Source organism: Scyliorhinus canicula, chromosome 6, assembly GCF_902713615.1.
Source record: "Scyliorhinus canicula chromosome 6, sScyCan1.1, whole genome shotgun sequence".
NCBI lineage: Eukaryota > Metazoa > Chordata > Chondrichthyes > Carcharhiniformes > Scyliorhinidae > Scyliorhinus > Scyliorhinus canicula.
This window is the reverse complement of record NC_052151.1, coordinates 193791436-193811217: the sequence shown is the minus strand read 5'-3', so window position 1 is coordinate 193811217 and position 19782 is coordinate 193791436. Positions and strand designations below refer to the sequence as shown.

General features: G+C 45.9%; 1 protein-coding gene across 1 annotated transcript in view; it reads right to left on the bottom strand.

The window, feature by feature from the left end:
- Positions 1-715: 715 nt before the first annotated feature.
- Positions 716-19782, bottom strand: part of LOC119966852 — a 93379-nt gene continuing 74312 nt past the window's right edge. Inside the window, exons 3-4 of the mRNA XM_038798817.1 lie at positions 1959-2056; positions 716-922 (exon numbers count right to left, since the gene is read on the bottom strand). Coding sequence (XP_038654745.1) covers positions 855-922; positions 1959-2056 — 166 coding nt within the window. The 3' untranslated portion in view covers positions 716-854. The remainder of the gene's footprint in view (positions 923-1958; positions 2057-19782) is intronic.

Below are 19782 nucleotides of genomic sequence, written 5' to 3'. Positions count from 1 at the left end.
AGGATGCGGGGCAATCTTAAAGAAACATATAAAATTATGAAGGGAATAGATAGGATAGATGCTGGCAGGTTGTTTCCACTGGTGGGTGAAAGCAGAACTAGGGGGCATAGCCTCAAAATAAGGATAAGTAGATTTAGGACTGAGTTTAGGAGGAATTTCTTCACCCAAAGAGTTGTTAATCTATGGAATTCTGTGCCCAGTGAAGGAGTTGAGGCTACTTCATTACATTTTTTCAAAACAAAGATAGATAGTTTTTTGAAGAATAAAGGAATAAAGGATTCTGGTGTTCAAGTCGGAAAGTGGAGCTGAGTTCACAAAAGATCAGCCGTAATCTCATTGAATGGTGAAGCAGGCTCGAGTGGCGAGATGGCCTACTCCTGCTCCTAGTTCTTATGTTCTTATGTGAGACATACACGTCATTCATTGTGGGTGTGTGGTTGGGGGGTGAGATCGGGCATATACAGGAGGATAGGTTGTTGGGGGCGAGATGGGGCATATTGTTGCCTTTTTTACTCGCTATAAATATGGCAGTCAATAAGGTTGCCTTTCCTTTGTCTAGATATTGATATTATATTGCTTTCAGAGTCGGCAGGTATCAAATGATACCACCACAAGGTTCAACCGGATACCGATCAAAGACCCAACAACCAGTTAGTTAGTTCAAGTTCAATAATACTTTATTTACACACAAGATTCCTTATATATGCAACATAAACACTATTAGTTAAACTACACCGAACAACCATGACAACCTGTACTTAACTTCAGACACCCGGCTTAGGTTAGAGGAACAGTAGCCTTTGTTTAAATCTGGATCTGCAGGGTCTGGAGCAGGAACTGCTGTTCAGCTGGGCTCATCCGTCTGGTAGTGGGCGTTGAACTTGGACTTGCTTCTGGTCGTGGTGATGCAGTTGGAGATGGGCTAAAAGAGATCGAACACATGGCAGTGTCTCTCTTTAACCTTGGGGGATTTCGTGCTCTTTTGGGCGGTTCTCGATCACTGCCTTCGATCTGAGCCAATAAAGGGGTGAGTGCCTTGATGGCTGGGCGTGTCCTAAGCTGTCATTGAGTAAGCTTCCTGAGTAAAGGGAGTGGCGCCGAAATGTCTGGACTTGTATCGGTTACCTGAGGATTAATCCTTTGTCTTACGGAGATGGGCCATTAAAATGCTAATCGGTTGGGGGTTTCGATGCTGTCTGGATTCTTTGCTTCACAAATATATATTCAGGCTCTGCCTGAATCTTACATTGTCCATATTTCCCTTTAGGCTTTGCGAACGTCCATGTTTCTTGTTGTAAGTGGCCTTAATATGGCAGTCCCTTGAGTACCCTTAATCAAGGACAGGTTCTATCCTACACTGTCCTATGGATTGGAACATTTACCTCAGTTTTTTTTATAATATCACACACATCTCTAAAAATTCTAAGGCGGCACTATAACATTCACTCATACATTTCAATTTCTTTACACAAAGGGGGAACCTCTAATTGTCCTGACCTAAACTGCACTTATGCTGCTAGCTAATAACCAAAGGAACTTATATTACAGTACAAAATAAACAATAGCAGCATCACATTACTACTTAACACTTATGCTATTTACAAAGAAAGTAATTTTATTGAAACTGCGGAATTTATGGGGGAGAAAAAGGGTTAAAAAAGAGTGTGGTGTCTGTTGAAGTCCGTGAAAAGGGGCTCTGAGTGTGTATACTGGAGGGCGGGAGGATCTCCTTTGCCGTTTCCGAAATCTGAGTGTCTGAACGACACTGGAAAGTATTGCTATAATCAACAGGGCTTCTAACGTGTATGGAAGGGAATACCACTTTATGATGTTTTTGCATCGTGTGGGGGTATCAGTGGCTGTTTCTATGCGTGATGTAGTGTCTGGGCTAGGGGTATCCTGTTGGGTGGTCATGTTTAGGGGCTGTGTGGTGAAGGATATAGGGGCTGATAACGCACGCAACTGGAGTGATCCAACGACGATCATGAGGCAGGTCATCAGGTCCATCTTCATTTTGTCTTTGTCTTCCTCTGTCTCCTGGTATATTCGTATATTCCTGGGGGGTACAAGCATATCTGTTATTATCTTGTTGTTTAATATCTCAATTGCCTGTCTGTTTCTCCTTAACATCAGTTTCCCGCTTAGAATTGTCACATATGTGACTCCCTCATTTTTTTTTTAAACCAACCATTTGGGAGACAAGGCATTCGAGAGAGAAATTCTGTCACAGTGCGAGCAATCTCGCAGCCTGTGGTCGATGCGCTGAGTGGGCGGACAATTTCTCCGTCCAGTGTTGAGGAAGTTTTTCTTCCGAGCAGCAAATTCGGTTCCACCAAGTTTTTGAATATGTAAATAGCAGGTGGGGGTTAGCGGCCGAAGGGTCGCCGGAAAGCAAACATAAATTGTGGCAAAGTGCATTCTTTAAACCACACTTCAAAAGAACAGTAAAAAGGTTTTGAAAATAACTTTCCGAATGGGGTGCGTATGAGTCGCGGCAGATGCAAGAATGGGTGGAATTCCCGGGTAGGGCGGTGACCAGTGCCGCTGCTCCACTACCCGAGCTTGGCTGACCAAATTCATAGAGGGTCCTCAGGCAGGGCGGGGATCAGTGCCGTTGCTCCACTACCCGAGCTTGGCTGACCAAATTCATAGAGGGTCCTCAGGCAGGGCGGGGATCAGTGCCGTTGCTCCACTTCCTGGGTGACCTTACAAGAACGGAAAGAATTTGAATACCTATGGACTTCCGACAAACTTGTCCCTTTAACTACCACGTGACATCAAAAGAGTAGTTATAACTGTATCAAGAAATCTGGCATGATATCGACACACAAAGTCGTACAAGAGAGAAACATTCAACATTAAAAACAAAACTAAAGAAAGAAAGTGGACAGGCTCCATCAGGGAATAGGACACTGTAAATCTCAATCGGTTCCTTTCTCTCATCATCTGGAAACCTCAGGGTTCCATTCTGAAAAGGGTAGTAAAGGGGTTAGCATGGTGGGAGTCAGACTCTGAGCCATCACCCGGTTGCCAAACTTGTCACTGGAGTTTCTGTACCATGGCGACGTGGGCTGATGTGGGATCCATTTTGTCGTTTCTTATCAGTCGGTAAGAGTTATCGCGGTGCCATTGTTTCTTATCCTGTAGAGCGGTAACGGCAAGGCGGGGATCGCTATCATTGAGCGGTGGGTCAGGTTCTGGTAGTGGCAAATAAATGGTCTCTGAAGGGCCGAACATATCGTGATCGGTATCACTGGGGCTGTAGTGACTGGGGCCTGGTCTGTTTTGCAATGGATCTGGGATTTCAAGTATGTCCGCTGTGCTGTCGCTGTCGCTATCGCTAGCGGCTGAATCAAGTGTGAGGCTGAAACTCATCTCTGGGGGCGGAGTCAAAGTCGTGTCTGTGGACGTGCTGTCCTGGCTGGGGGAGGGTTGGATTGGGTCACCAGTGGCGGGTCGTAGTCGTCTGCTATTGCCAGTGAAATGTGGTGTGAGTGGCTGCACTGAGTTCCATAAACCTTAAGTTGGTTTGTGTGAAACCATCCTCACTTTCCATTTGGATACGTAATCTTATAAACTGAGGGGCTTACTTTATCAGAAATTGAGTAGGGTCCTGCAAAATTGGGGGAGAGGAATGAACTAGGATTGTACAGGGATACCATGACTTGCTGTCCGTATACTCTACCGGGTGTACTGTTTTATCAAAGCAGGCCTTACTCTGCTTTCTCATAGCGCCTTTATGTTCCATTTAATATTTGTGTTTTCCATTATTTGTTGGACCGCTTTTTCATGGGTAAGAGCGGTGACTATGCGGCTGGCCAAATCAAGTCCAAACAAATACTCAGCACCCTTCATGGGTCATCCAGTCATGAGGGTGTGGGGGGTATATCCTGTCGAACTCGACGCCGTGTTCCTAATAAACATCAGTGCAAATGGGAGAACTGTGTCCCTTGTTGTATTGTGCTGTTGCACCATCTTCCCAAGTGTTGCCTTAAGGTTTTGGTTCATGCATTCCAGAATGCTGCTGGATTGTGGATGATAGGCAATGTGAGACTTCTGATTAATTCCGAAAATTGTTAGGATATTTTAAATTACTCTTCCTGTGAAGTGCGAACCTTGGTCGGACTCAATACTACGGCCCCATCTAGTAAAAATTTGCTGGGTTAGAATTTTTGCTGTTGCTTTAGCCGTGTTCGTCCTGGAAGGAAATGCTTCCACCCATTTAGATCACGACCAACACATATTTAATTCCATGTCTGCAGGGGAGGAGGGGACCAATGTCACCTAATTGTAAGTTCGTCCATGGACCATTAACAGGGCGGGTGTGTCTTAGCTGACCTTTCTTTGCGTATCTGCCTGGGTTGTTCTGGGCGCAAATTAAACAATTTTCAATGTGGTGGGTTCCATCAGTTTTTAAATCGGGCCACCAGCAGAGAGGTCTAAAATGGGCCAGGGTGGATTCTATACCTTGGTGTCCGTGTCCGTCATAGAATTGACAAATAATCTGTTTCCTGTCCTGGGTGGGGACCACATAAATACCATTCTTTAATATGTACCGTTAAAGTGTCTTTGAACCTATCATCGGGAGCTGGGAAGTTTCCTTTTAAAATTTTCTCAAGCGTGTCGTCTTCCTTTTGTGCCTGTGCCAAATCTTGAATATTGGTCTGTGAGACCTGGACCGCGTGTACTGGGGCACTCTCCAAAAGTGGCCATGTCGTGAGCCTGCTTTTGCTGGGCTGTCTGCTTTTACGTTACTGAGTGGGAAGGAACGATGATGGCTTCTAACTTTTATGATTCCATATTTGCGATCTTTAGTTTCTTTGAGAATGTGTTTTCGTAATGGTGCTGAGGGTAGGAGTTTACCGTCGGTGTAAATAAATCCTCTAGATTCCCACAGGGGCAGGAATTCTGTCAAGCTGTGGCAAACATATAAACTGTCTGAATATATGTCTGCTGGGGTCGGGAACGAATCTGGGTGCTGCACAATGTATGCAATGGTTGCTAACTCGGCTGCCTGCGAACCTAAATTTCCTGGCAACTTTAATGATATCTCCTCTAATGTGCGTCCCTGCGCGTCCTCTGCATATATGCCGCATGCTGTAATCCTTTTACCATTATCAACGGTGGAGGAGCGATCTTTTGTAAAAATCTATAAATATGGCAGTCAATAAGGTTGCCCTTTGTCTAGATATTGATATTATATTGCTTTCAGAGACGCCAGGTATCAAATGATACCACCTCATGGTTCAACCGGATAGCGATCAAAGACCCAACAACCAGCTTAGTTAGTTCAAGTTCAATAATACTTTATTTACACACAAGATTACTTATACATGCAACAGAAACACTATTAGTTAAACTACACCGAACAACCATGACAACCTGCACTTAACTTCAGGCACCCGGCTTAGATCAGAGGAACAGCGGAACTGGATCCGCAGGGTCTGGAGCAGTAACTGTGGTTCAGCTGGGCTCATCCGTCTGGTAGTGAGCATTGAACTTGGACTTGCTTCTGGTCGTGGTGCCGCAGTTGGAGATGGACGTTGCCGGTGCGCCAGGTCCATAAGAGATCGAACACATGGCAGTGTCTCTCTTTATCCTGGGGGGGTTTGTGCTCTTTTGGACGGTCCTTAGGTTTGGACCCAATTAATTGGGCAATTCCCGATCACTGCCTTCGATCTGAGCCAATAAAGGGGCAAGTGCCTTGATGGCTGGGCGTGTCGTAAGCGGTCATTGACCTTGCTGTTTATGCTTCCTGAGTAAAGGGAGTGGCGCCGAAATGTCTGGACTTGTATCGCTTACCTGCGTACCAGTCCTTTGTCTTACGGAGATGGGCCATTAAAATGCTCATCGGTTGGGGGTTTCAATGCTGTCTGGATTCTTTGCTTCACAAATATACATTCAGACTCTGTGCCTGCCTGAATCTTATATTGTCCATATTTCCCTTTAGGCTTTGCGAACGTCCATGTTTCTTGTTGTTAGTGACCATCCCAGATGGCTACAATATGTGGGGCGGATGGGAGGATGGGGAGATGGGGGGCATGGAGTCGATGGGGGGATGGGGAGAATGGTGTGAATGAGGTGGGGGGGGTATAGGTGTGGGGCAGCATTGCTGGACTTGGGTGGGCCAGGGAATGGAACGGTGCTATGGGCAGGCGGTGCCTGGCATTCTCGGGGGAGAAGAGTTCGGGGTCCATTGCCAACCCACTCATGCGGCCCTATGGAGGTCATTGATCTTCTTAGGACACTGGGTGCTGGTCCTTCTGATGATGGCCCCTGAGCTGATTGTCGCTGCCGCTCCCATTTCCTCCCAGGCAGCACTCTGGGGAGCAGGGCAACCCTCCGACCTCTACCGCATCCAACAATCTGCGCAGGTCGGCATTCCCCAAATCGTGGGCCTTGGAGGCATGGCTGCGAGCTGAGTGGGGTTGGCTGTGCTACTCTCCCATTGTTGGTGGTGGGGGGAGGGGGGGGGTGCGGCTAGCAAGCACGGTACTGGCGGATCAGCCGGCAGGACGATGATTTGCGGAGTGAAGCCCATGGGGCCTCGTTAAACAAAATGGGGGAAGGAAGTAGGATCTTTTCACTGATTCACACGACTGTTACAGTGCTAAAGAAGACCATTCGGCCCATTGTGTCTGTACCAGCTTTCTGATTGTGCAATTCACCTCAAGCCAATCCCCTGCCTTCACCCCATAACCTTGCATATGCTTCCTGTTCAGCTAATTCCCGTTTGAATGCGTCGATTGAACCTGCCTCCACCACACGCTCAGGCTGTGCGTGGCAGAACTTAACCACTCACTGGATGAAAATGTTTTTTCTCATGTGGCTTGTGCTTCTCTTGCCAATTACTTGAGATCTGTGCCCTCTCGTTCTGATGCCTTCATGATGAGGGATAGTTTCTCCCTATCTAATCTGTCAAATTTATTAACTGCTCTCTTAGCCTCTCCTGCTGCAATCAATGACTCAGCACATATGATCCTTCTATTCTTGCATCCCCTTTAGAGTTGGATCACCAGGGTCGGGATTGACGCTCGAGAGGCTGACAAGCTGCAGCCGCATATTAGCACTCCACTCCCCTACACATGCTCATCCCAGGCAACAATTTGGTTCTGGTTGCACTGGAGCGCTCTTATCCCATTGATGGGTCGGCTGGTGTCAGAGGGTACCTCGGGGAGTAGTCTGAGGGGCAACCATACGACTCGTGGTGCTAGGTTCACAGTGGGCAGTCGATGGAATGTGCAGCTGCAAGGCTGCCTTGATGCTCACGGCAATGCTGTTCCATGTCCATCCACCCCAACCATATGGCCCAACTCTTGGCTGACCCCCCGTTACTCACCCCCTCCCCCCCCCCCCCCCCCCACCCTGGTAGTAGCCCCCCAGCCAGCAGCACAGCTGTCAGCAAACTATGGCAAGGTTGGGCACTTTCCGAACCCCCTCTCTCTCCCTCAACAACCACGGTGCCTGTTTCGCGATTTTTAAAAGCACAAGTGACACTCGACGTTGGGAATGTTTCCCGGGTGGAAGGGGTAGATCACAGAGGTCCTGGAGAATACCAGGTCAGGCACACTAATGATATGCCAACAGCGTTTACTGTACATGTGGAGTAGAATGTATTGAAGCCGTTGCCAAGGCACCGGAGAATGGTGATTTGACGTGAATCTGGTACAATTTCACTGTCAAAACCGATTCTCTGCCCAATCGTGTTTCATGAGTCCAATGTCGGCCGACGGAGAATCACGTCCGAGATCTTTTATTATCAACAATCCTGTCAACGGAAAAAGTCTCTTCCCAACTGATATTCTGATTCTGCCAGATCAGAATTAGCGAGCAAGCTCCCAGCATTTTAACTTCCTTATGTGTGTGCATGATTCTTCTCAGCATTTCTTTCACCATTATTTGAAACAGAACTTGTGAGCATTACGCACTTGGATATTTATTACATGCTCTTGGTGCGGAATGTTCTCCCCCTGGCAGAGTTAAGCCGGGAAATAACCAGTGGAGACTTGTTTTCTTCTCTTGCACCTGAAAGTCCTCTTCCATGATAAGGGAGACAGATCTAAGCGGATAAACATTGGGAACAGGTTCGTGAATGCTGGCCAACTGGGATCCAAGGAACAGCAATTGATCAGTAGCCCAAGTTAAGCTGCAGACGACGGACACAAGATCTACCATTTCCAATGTAGGGCATATGGACATTTCCTTGCCAGCGCTTTTATTTAAGGGCAGCACGGTAGCACAAGTGACTTCACAGCGCCAGGGTCCCAGGTTCGATTCCCCGCTGGGTCACCAAATGTGTGGAGTCTGCTCCGGTTTCCTCCCACAGTCCAAAGACAAGACGTGCAGGTTAGGTGGATTGGCCATGATAAATTGCCCTTAGTGCCCAAAAAGGTTAGGAGGGGTTATTGGGTTGCAGGGATAGGGTGGAAGTGAAGGCTTAAGTGGGTCGATGGGCCGAATGGCTTCCTTCTGCACTGTATGTTCTATGTTCTAATCCTGCACAAATAGAGAGCTTTTTAGGGCGACATGGAGGAATGGGCGGGAGACCTTGGCTGCGGGCACCTCAAAGAAAGAAGAAATGTTGATGATCTGTTCAGATGGATAACTGGCACATCGATGTGTCTTCCAATAATAAACGGATTATGTCCTTCAGGATATATATTCTGAAGCCCAAGAGTGACTGCTTCTGTATATTCCAAAAAAAGCAAACCGAAAGGGGATTTAAAAAAAACTCAGGCTTATCCAAGTTAATTTTATATCTTGATTGATTCATAACCAACTCAATTGTGGATTGCAGCACAGGGATCAGCAAACAACAAAACAACATCTGTCAATACTCAAACACACACTCGCCATGTCTGTGAGCATCACTGTGGCCTGTACAAATAGGATGCATGGATTACATGCATATGGCCACTGTATATAACCTTTGCATTTTACTCAACTATATGCTCATTTCAGCTACTTCTCCCTGTCAAAAGTGATCTGTGCGAATTTGAAATGAAACTGCCCTCTCGTTTCCAGTGAGACTGCATAATTAGAGCTGAAAAGTACATATTCAAGTGAGTTGTCAATCCAATAATGGAGATTGAAAATACATGGCCACTTCATGGCATCCGACAGGGTTTGGAGAAATAAAAATGGCATTAAAATGGTGAACCTGTTTCAAGTATAACTGTTGCAACCCAAACTGCCCTCCCATGAACGATCAATGCCAGCCTCCCAGCTGCTTCCTGAACTGGCAGGTTTGTTAATGAGATGGACGACGATGAACCCAACTGTTTCAGCGCACCAACAACAAATTATCCAAATGGACACAGGACAACAGGCAGATGGCCATCGATTATTGCGCTTTTATTCAATTCAGTAATACTCAAATGTTTATTTTTTTGGTTATTAGATACAACAGCTGTTGTATGGATAATAGATGATATGGCTTTCAGAAGAACAAAAAGGCTAAAACTAAACCCACCATCGATATGTGCCTCCTTATCCATCTTTATTTTGCTCTGTTTGATACCTTGGCAATCAAACCTTGTTTATATCTATTCCAATAATCTCTTCAGATGACTTAGGCACAGAAACAAGCCATTCAGCCCAACCAGTTCATGCTGACATTCATGATCCACTCATGTTTCCTCCCATCTTTTCTCAATGAAATCTATAATCGTAACTCTCTATCCCTTTCTCCCCCATGTGCTTGCCCATCACCCCTTAACTGTATCTATACTATTTGCTTCAGCCACTCCCTGTGGTAGCGAGTTCAACACCCTCACCAATTTTTGGGGAAAGAAGTTCCTTCTGAATTCCATACATAAATTTTTGGGACTAGCTTATATTGATGCCCACTACACTCTTTCCTACAAGAGGAAGCACTTTTACTATCCACTCTAACAAATTGTGGACCCAATGGTTAGTTAGGAGGTCATGTGTCGGAATTGCAGGAGTTGTTCTCCCCGAAGGGTATAAACATGCAAGTGTTGCACAGAATTGTGATTAAACAATTTATTGTTGTAAGTCCTTGGTTTCCAGTCACAAAAAGTACAAGCTTACACCATATTAAAGCGGCACAATAGTTAGCACTCACAGCGCCGGGGATCCGGGTTCGATTCCGACCTTGGGTGACTGTCTGTGTGAAGTTTGCACCTTCTCCCAGTAACTGTGTGGGTTTCTACCGGGTCCTCCGGTTTCCTCCTACAGTCCAAAGGTGTGCATATTAGTTGGATTGGCCATGGTAAAAAATTGCCCCCATAGTATCCAAAAGATGTGCGGGATGGGTGGGTTTACGGGGATGGGGTAGCTGTGGACCTAGGTAGGGTGCTTTTTCAGAGGGTTGGTGCTGACCCGATGGGCCAAATGGCCCCCCTTCTACACTGCAGGGATTCAATCATTCTATGATTAAATCATGGAACTGATCATTTGATATGCCAAATACTACTTGGTCACATAGCATCAATGATTTTAGATTACTGAAATTGCAGAACTGGGCCTTCAGCCTCAAGTCGGTTACAAAACTATTGAAAGATTTGGCTGGTTTCTGGGTACACGTACAAAAGAATACCTGTCAAATGTTTCATTTTTTTTCAGAGAGCAATGCTAATCAAAGTATTTGATGACCTCATTGCATCTCTTGCTCTCCTCTTCGCTATCAAAAGCAAATGCATTATAGATTTCAATTGCTTGTGGAGCCGCCACCGTGAGCAGCAACACAATTAGCCTTTTGTCAGGCTGTGCCTGCTGGCCAAGGACTCAGACATAGAGTTCAACTGCGGTTTGAAAACGTGCCAGTTTTCGTCTATGTTACCCGAGACTTGAAGCTGGTGGGGTGCCTTTGAACCTTCCACCTTGAACTTCAAAGTTGTTTGTTGCGTTGAGTCGCCAATGGCCGTAGTTCACCAGGTCGGTAGTTGAATCTTCTCTTTTTCTTTCTTCGGCTGGTTTCACTTCGTCTTTTCTGCTGTTACCTTCAAATCTTTAACACCCCTGGTACCGTGTTGTGCTCTGTGCCCTTGTCTTTGCAATGATTCATGCAGAACTGCTGGTGACTGAACGAGAATGATAATTTATTGATTTACACATGGTAAGGTAGCAATCAGAATGCTATTCAGACTAAGTTACTAAGTGAGTCACATGGACTCTCCTGGAACTACCCCTATGTGCGATCTATCCTGGTGTACGCCTTATAGCCTTCTGATGATAGCCGGATGTCACATGACTGATGTATGATGGCCCCTGCTGGTTGGAGGTTGCATAGCTAAGTGAGTACAATATTGTTCATAGGCATATAACCACACACCACCCAGCAATTTCCAACAGACTCCAACAGGCACTCACTGCCCCAATGCTGTGCCAATACTTTGACCAAGGCCAATGACCTGAATATTTCCCCTGTTGGCTCCGTGCACTCGAGGGGCCAGGAAGTGGGTTTAAAACGTATCCCTGCCCGCAGTCAGCCCCGAAACGTGATTTCACACTGACTCGTCAATTAATGGGCAGCTAGCATGATACACGCTCTGGGAATGGCTCAGCGCATCCGAGGAGGGCACGAAGAGGGTGGGTGCTGAGAAAAGGGAGGCGCTTCTGTTGTGCTCCCTCAGGGGGGCAGTCACTGTGGAGCTGTAAACCTGCAAAAAAGAAACTGCATTGGAAAAACAATGAAAAGATTGTTCGGGCAGCGCACTCAAACCATAGATCTCGGCCCTCAGACACCTTTCAAAATCTTGTTTCAGCCTGGACAGTCCGAGATCGACATTGCAGCAAAAATGCAAAGGCCGCTTGACTATTTGGTCCACATACCGACTGTAAAAACAGACGGTGCATGAAAACTTCTGTTCAATTGGTCCCTTAATGGGCTCAGCTGCCTGCTTGATTGTCAGTGGGTGCACTTCCAACTCTCACACCCACATTTCACATTTCCACCATCTCTGTCGTTACATTGGCCGCGTTTGGAATATTGTGTGCAGTTCTGATCGCCACACTACCAGAAGGACGTGTGCAAAGAAGGTTTACCGGGATGTTGGCTGGTCTGGAGGGTGTTAGCTATGAGGAGAGGTTGAATAAACTTGGATTGCTTTCATTGGAAAGACGGAGGCTGAGGGGAGACCTCATTGAGGTCTACAAAATTGCGAGAGGCATAGACAGGGTGGACAGTAAGAAGCTTTTCCCCAGGATGGAAGACTCAATGACAAGGGGGCACATGTTCAAGGTGAGAGGGGGAAAATTTAGGGGAGATGTGCGGGATACGTTTTTCACGCAGAGGGTGGTATGTGCCTGGAACGCACTGCCAGTGGTGTTGGTGGAGGTAGGCACGATAACAACGTTTGAGATGTATTTTGATATACACATGATGGGCGGGGAATGGAGAAATATAGATCATTTGGGTAATAAGTAGCAGTCTAAGTAAGGAATCTGGATCGGCGCAGACGAGGTGGGCCAAAGGGCCTGTTGCTGTGCTGTGCTGTTCTTAGTTCTTTGTTCTTTGGCATTCTCCTGTCTATCCTATGTCTTATTGCAATCACAGTCTTTCATTTTATATTGCTGTGACTGTAAAATATTTTCATGTTTTAGTTAATATTCCTTGATAATCTAATTTCATTGTTCCTCTTTGCCTTCTGAATTGTTTTGCGATTTGCTGCATAGAATTTACAGTGCAGAAGGAGGCCATTAGGCCCATCGAGTCTGCGCCGGCCCTCAGAAAGAGCACCCTACCCAGGCTCGCACCTCCGCCCTATCCCCGTAACCCCACCTCACATTTTTTGGACACTAAGGGTAATTTAGCATGGCCAATTGATCTAACCCGTACATCTTTGTAATGTGGGAGGAAACCGGAGCACCCGGAGGAAACCCACTCAGATACAGGGTGAAAGCGCAGACTCTGCACAGACAGTGACCCAAGCTGGGAATCGAACCTTGGACACTGGAGCTGTGAAGCAACAGTGCTACCCACTGTGTTATTGTGCTGCCCCAAACCTTGAATCTCTTCCTAACCTCTTTCTTTACCTTTTTGTATTATCTCATCCCGCATATCTCTGCTGTCGATGAATTTACTATGTATCTCTTTCCTAATCCTCAATTTCTCCCTTATATCCTAATTCATCCATACGATTCCCACTAGTGTTTCATTTGCTCTTGCCTTTTAGAGGGATACACTATTCTTGCAATATGTTAAAAAAACATTTCAAATATTTCCCATTGTCAGTCTGCATAGTTGTCTGTCAATATTGTTGTCTATTTTATGTTCCCAAGTTCAATTCTCAATTCTTCAAAATCAATTTTTCTCCAAATGACTATTTTAATTTTCCACATACTTATATCCTCCTCCTTTAACATAATCTTGATGCATATTATATGGTTGTGATTGTCCAGATGTTCCCCTACATTTGTTTCTCTTCTCTGCTCTGGCTCATTCCCCATCACTAGATGCAACAGCAAATCATCCTTAATTAGGCTTTTAACATATTGGGTTCGAAAGGAGTGCTGCATACATTGCGGGAACTCCATTCTACTATCTTCTTTACCTACCTCTTCTGTCCAACTACTATCAGGGTAGACAAAATTACCCATGATTATTATTCTATGTTTTTTTCCTCAATTCCATAATTTATCTGCATGTTTCTTCCTCCACCTCCCTTCTGCTATTAGCTGGTCTGTAGACGACACCAATTAGTGTGATTGATTCTTCATTATCATTTACCACTAGCTAGATTCTATTCTCGTCCTGCTGATATTTGTGTCCCTTTCTCTACTGCTTTTCTATTATTCCTAATAAGTTCAGCTACTCCAGCTCCCCATTTCCCTCTCTATCCTTTCAAAATATGTCACACCCTGCAATGTTTCATTTCCAGCCTGATTTTTCTGGACAAATGTCTCAATTATCCCTACGATGTCAGGTTCTTGCCAATGCATGATTGCCTCCAGATCGCCTGTTTATTTGCACACTGTGCACATTTCTATGCACTCAGATTTACTTGGATACCCTCTCATTTTATGTATAACCATTTTTTTTAGACTGCTGTTCTACAACTCTATTTATTCCTCACCATCGGTGTCCACCCTTAATTTATCCTTTCCTTATTCTCCTTTTCTAATTTGTTTACATTTAGGGAGCGATCTTCCAAAAAGGGAATAAAGCCCCTAGTAAGCGCGTTTAGCCGCGTGTACCCCGGCACTCGCAGTGGCGAGAAACATGTGGATGTTCCATGCTACTCGATTTGAATAAGGGGCCTGAAATGGGAATGCGCGGTCGAGGCCACATATAGCCTGTGTTTTACAACGGGGAGCTCTGCTCGCCAGAACTGTTCGTTGTAGCGAGAGATCGGGACTCCATTTTTAAATGGTGTCCCGATCTCCAAGGCCCACAAATAAAATCCCTGATCTCCCTCCGGCCTGAATGCAATGTGGAAAGGTCCCCCCGCTCCCCCTGCCCCCTTTAATATCCACAGTGGGCAGCACCAGCCCAATGGCATGAGCTCAAAAAATGACAGCTTGGAACATTGGCAGTGCCAACCTTGAACCACAGCTAGGACCTTTACAGTTGGCAGTGTCACATGAGCACCATGGCACTGCCAGGCTGGCACTGCCAGGGTACCCAGTTGGCACCAGCAGTACCAGGACACCACCCTGCCCAACAGCATGCAATTGGGGACCTCCGATCTCTTTGGAGTCCCGCACAAGTGCCATTCTATCTGTTCTCTGTTTGTGGGGACCAGTACCAAATGGTGCTTGCCTGAGGTCTCCAAGGCAAAGGGTTTGAATCCCAAAGCCTCAGGTACCTCGGAAATCTACACATTAGAGTAAGGCTTACTGCCTCGCTTTAATATGCAGATTTGCCAAAAATGGCGGGATTCTCGTTGCAACGTCTCGCGAGATTGCGTTGAATTGCGCGAGGCGTTGCGAGCCGAGTGGATCCGGGAGTGGAGTCGCCCGGTTTTCATCAACCACGACGCGCCGCAGAGAGAAGCCTTTCCAGCGCAGCGTGGCCAGAAGATCACGCCCCATGGCTGTTTATATTTCTTGAACATCACTCACTCAACTTATCGATAAAGCCTATGCCGCCTGGCTATTCACCTTTCCCACCAGCACATGAATCCCATCTCAGTTCAGGTGGAGTTCATCGCAGCTTTGTTCTGTGTGAGAACTGGTGCCAGTGTCCCATGAAAGTGAGCGCCTCTTTCTCACACTCGCCGTTAGCCACATGTTAACTATTTTGATTTCTCTGCTCCTGCTGCCAATTTGCATGTAGCTTGGTCAATAATCCAGAGATTATTACCCTTTTTCAACATGGACCACAACAACTAGATTTAGCCCCTCCTTCTCAATTTCTTCTCCGGCCTCTGTGAGGCACCCTCCTTACCTGGCATCTGTTTGGCAACGTACTCTTTGTGATGCCCATTCTTGTCTGCAGAGGATTCTTATCTGTACCCTAATTATGGAGTTTCCTGTAACTTTCACATTTCTATTCCTCTGTTCCCTTCCCTGGAAGAGCCATGCTGCCTTAATCCACATTGTGGCTGCCTTCCCTGCAGTCCTTTTCCTTCATTAGGTAGCCTAATTAGGGAAGATTTGCTCTTGGATCTAATAATGGGGAATGAGTCAGAATAGATAAGAAAAATTATGTATGGGAACATCTAGACAATAGTGACCATATCATATGTGTCAAGATGATATTAGAGTTGGATGGAAGTGGTGCTGTGGGACCTCCTTCTCAACCTCTCTGCATCCCTGTTATCCCATTCTCCCCAATCTGTTTTTGTTCCTAGACATGTCTTCCCTTACATCAGCATTATGATAGGTGCTGTTTACACAATCCCACATATTAACCCGTACAAATTCAAACAATACACACAATACCAAAGATTTATGGTAATGTTGAGTTGGGGAAAATTACAGTGACCACATTTAAGACAGAAGAGTTCTTTCAGAGCTGAAATTAATTTCTGTAGTTCCATCAATTTCAAAGAAAAGCTATTGAAACCGAACGTAATTTGCTGTGCATCATCTATTTCCTCTATTAGTCAAGTTTAGAACAGAATTCGTACAGTGCAGAAGGATGCCATTCAGCCCATCGGGTCACCGCCGGTCCTCTGAAAGACACCCTACTTAGGCCCAGTTCGCCACCCCAACCCCGTAACCTCACCTAATCTGTACCTCCCAATCCACCTAACCTGCACGTCTTTGGACTGTGGGAGGAAACCGGAGCACCCGGAGGAAAGCCATGCAGACACGGGGAGGATGTGTAAACTCCACACAGACGGTGACCCAAACCTGGAACTGAACCTGGGACCCTGGTGCTTTACAACACCAGTTTTAGTTATAAAAATGAAGTAAATATGAATACTGTGTCATTTAGCCTTTTGCTTTTCCTTCAGATCACTGTCTGGTGTTATGTTTTTTCAAATGGGCTTTCTCCCTTGTTCTGGTTGAGTGTTCAGATTGAAAACCTAATCAAAAAGAGCATCTATTCCTTGAACTGGTAACTAACATCATACTTCTTTCCAACCATTACGCATAGTAATCAGAACAGAATTCTTACCCCTCATTGTGGTTAAAAAGGTCTTGAAATTTGCCCTCCTTACCTTAGCTCAGGGTCCTGTTTAGCACAGTTGGCTGGACAGCTGGTTTTTGATTTGGAGTGAGGACGACAGCGAGGGTTCAATTCCTGTACTGTCTGAGGTTATTCATCATGGCCCTGCCTTCTCAATCTTTCCCTTAGCATATTTGAGCATATTTGTGTTTGCTTTTCGGGTGTGGTATTCCAGTTTAAGTAGGGGGTGTGTTGTGGACAATGGCTCCTTCAGAGGTTCTGAATTTTTTGGGGGTGGAGAAGGTCACACACAGTACCTGATGGACAGAGACAAAAACCAGGCTTTTAGATTTAGCAAAAACATTGCAGTTAACATTACCTGACAGAATACGAAAAGATGGTAGCTGAGCATTTAAAATTGCCTGAGATGCAGTCGGACTCATTGGAAATGGCCTGAGATGTGGTGATCGTCAGGTTAAATCCTGACTAGTCAACTCTCTTACTTGAAGGCAAAAGCAACCTATGGTCTTCTAACTCACCAATTAACGCTCGCAAGTGAAAAAACCCAGTTTGAAAAGGTATGTGTGGAATAGCAAGAATGGATCTGTGATGCGAAAGCTGTGAAGGAGGTTTTTTTGCATCACTTCAGAGTTGGATGGGCATCTCTTTCAAAATAAATTTATAAAGATAAGTTATATTAAAGAAAGGAAGAATCAAGAGTCTCTTCAGAATCCCCTTGAACACAACCATGACAACTGTCATCGTGGTAAATGCTCGTGACATAAGAAAAGGTATAAAGTAATGTTATCTATTCACTTGCTTATCATTTTGTGCCTGTTATCATTCAGAAAGACAGGAAATCTGGCAATTTCTATTTAAAATACAAAGGACATACACTAGGGAGATATGCATCTCTATTTTGAAGGTGCAGCGGGATTCTACCATCGGGCGTCAAAGTGCAGACGCCGGAGTAAAAACAGGAGTGTTTTACTCTGGCGTTGGCGCCCGTTCCGGGACCCCATTCTGCGGTCCACAGGGGGCTAGGACGGCGCTCCAGCTGCCGATCCCGGCCTGAACCCGGTGCTGCAGGATCCGCACATGCGCAATTGGGCCGGTGCCAACTAGCGCATGAGCAGTGGCTTTCTTCCCCGCACCGGCCCTGATGCCAAATGTGCGCAGGGCTACAGGAGCCGGCACGGAGGAAAGGAGGCCGGGGGGCAGAGAGGCCAGCCCGCCGATCGGTGGGCCCCGATTGGGTCAGGTCGCTGTGGAGGCCCCTCCTGGGATTGGACCCCACTCCCCCCCCACAGGCCGCCCATGGACTCTTCAAGACCGAGGTCCTGCCGGCTCAGAGGATGTTATACCACATGGAGCATGACTTCAAATTTATGGAATCGACTAGAATTTGAAAGAAGCCTTTTTTGGATACTGCTGCCAGATACTGGGTACCTCAAGGAAAACGGAACATTTACATTCTGTCCACTTCATAGAACATAGAACAGGACAGCACAGAACAGGCCCTCCGGCCCTCGATGTTGTGCCGAGCAATGATCACCCTACTCAAACCTACGTATCCACCCGATATCCGTAACCAAACAACCCCCCCCCTTAACCTTACTTTTTAGGACACTACGGGCAATTTAGCATGGCCAATCCACCTAACCCGCACATCTTTGGACTGTGGGAGGAAACCGGAGCACCCGGAGGAAACCCACGCACACACGGGGAGGACGTGCAGACTCCACACAGACAGTGACCCAGCCGGGAATCGAACCTGGGACCCTGGAGCTGTGAAGCATTTATGCTAACCACCATGCTACCGTGCTGCCCATGATTCTAAATGACTTATTGTTTTGCAAAGGAATGTTAAAAAGGACATCAAAATGTACCATGGTCACCTTTGGCTGCAAAAAAGGAACGCCAATGATTTTTTCCTATTTTAACAGGAAGGATTCACCGAAAGCTCTGGATTGTACAAGCACCAGCAGAACTATGACCAATTGATGTAAAATCATCAATCAACTGAAATTGAATATTCCACATCAACCTTCCAAAGATTACCTTGGGTTGAAATGAAATCTAAAATGACCATTTTGGGTTAAAGTTTGGAATTTCTTTTCAAAAACACGGATTATCAAGGTGTAAAACAAGTAAAAGTAATTGTAGGCTTTGCTACTGGAAGACGTTGCAAATACCTATTGATCAGATAAAAGCTCACTATAATAATAAAGCAATCCTCAAAAATTGAATCATTGGCCAATAATAAGGAATGATGTAGCTTCATTTAAAGAAGCTAACCCTACCCAGAAAGGCAAAACCCGCTGTTGCTAGGGATGATGTAATTCAGTTCAATATGTATAAAGAGAGATGATTTTACCATTGGAGCACACAATTGATGAAATGATCTCAAATCAATATTTCTCCACATGGCTGGGTAGTTGGGCACTTGCAGTGGGTACAATTTTACGGCCCCGTCATGATGGGGCTGGTTTAGCACACTGGGCTAAATCGCTGGCTTTTAAAGCAGACCAAGCAGGCCAGCAGCACGGTTCGATTCCTGTACCAGCCTCCCCGGACAGGCGTCGGAATGTGGCTACTAGGGGCTTTTCACAGTAACTTCATTGAAGCCTACTCGTGACAATAAGCGATTTTCATTTCATTTTCATGGGAGCGGGACTGAAAAATGTGGCGAGATGGTCAAAGCTCCATTGACTTCGACATGACCAAAAGATCCTAACGGTGGAAAGGGTCATAAAAGTTCACCCATTGAGAGAGTTGGTGTCCTGCTAGACAGGCAGCGAACCACTCAGGGATTTAAGGTGACACTTTGCTCTAAATGTTTGATGGATATCCTAAGATATTTTGGACTTTAGCTTTGTAATAACCTCTGTATTCGATGTGAGAACTAAGATTATATTGTCCATCTTTAATAACCTTTAACATCGCAATGTACTTATCCATGCGATGTGTATTGCACACTCTGGCCTGAATTCTCTGAGGCCTCCTGCCCGCCAAGGATTCGCAATGGTCCGCTGAATCCTGCGTCAGGCCACAATCGGGATTCACTTGAGACAAAGGGGCAGCCTCATTAAAATAAGCTGTGGTTCGGAAAACATCTGCTCACCTGAGTTAATGGATTCCTGCAGAGCTGTATACATAAACAAGCTGAATCTCCCCTTTGAGTGGTGCAGTAGCACAGTGGTTACCACTGTTGCATCACAACACAAGAGACCCAGGATCGATTCCCGGCTTACGTCACT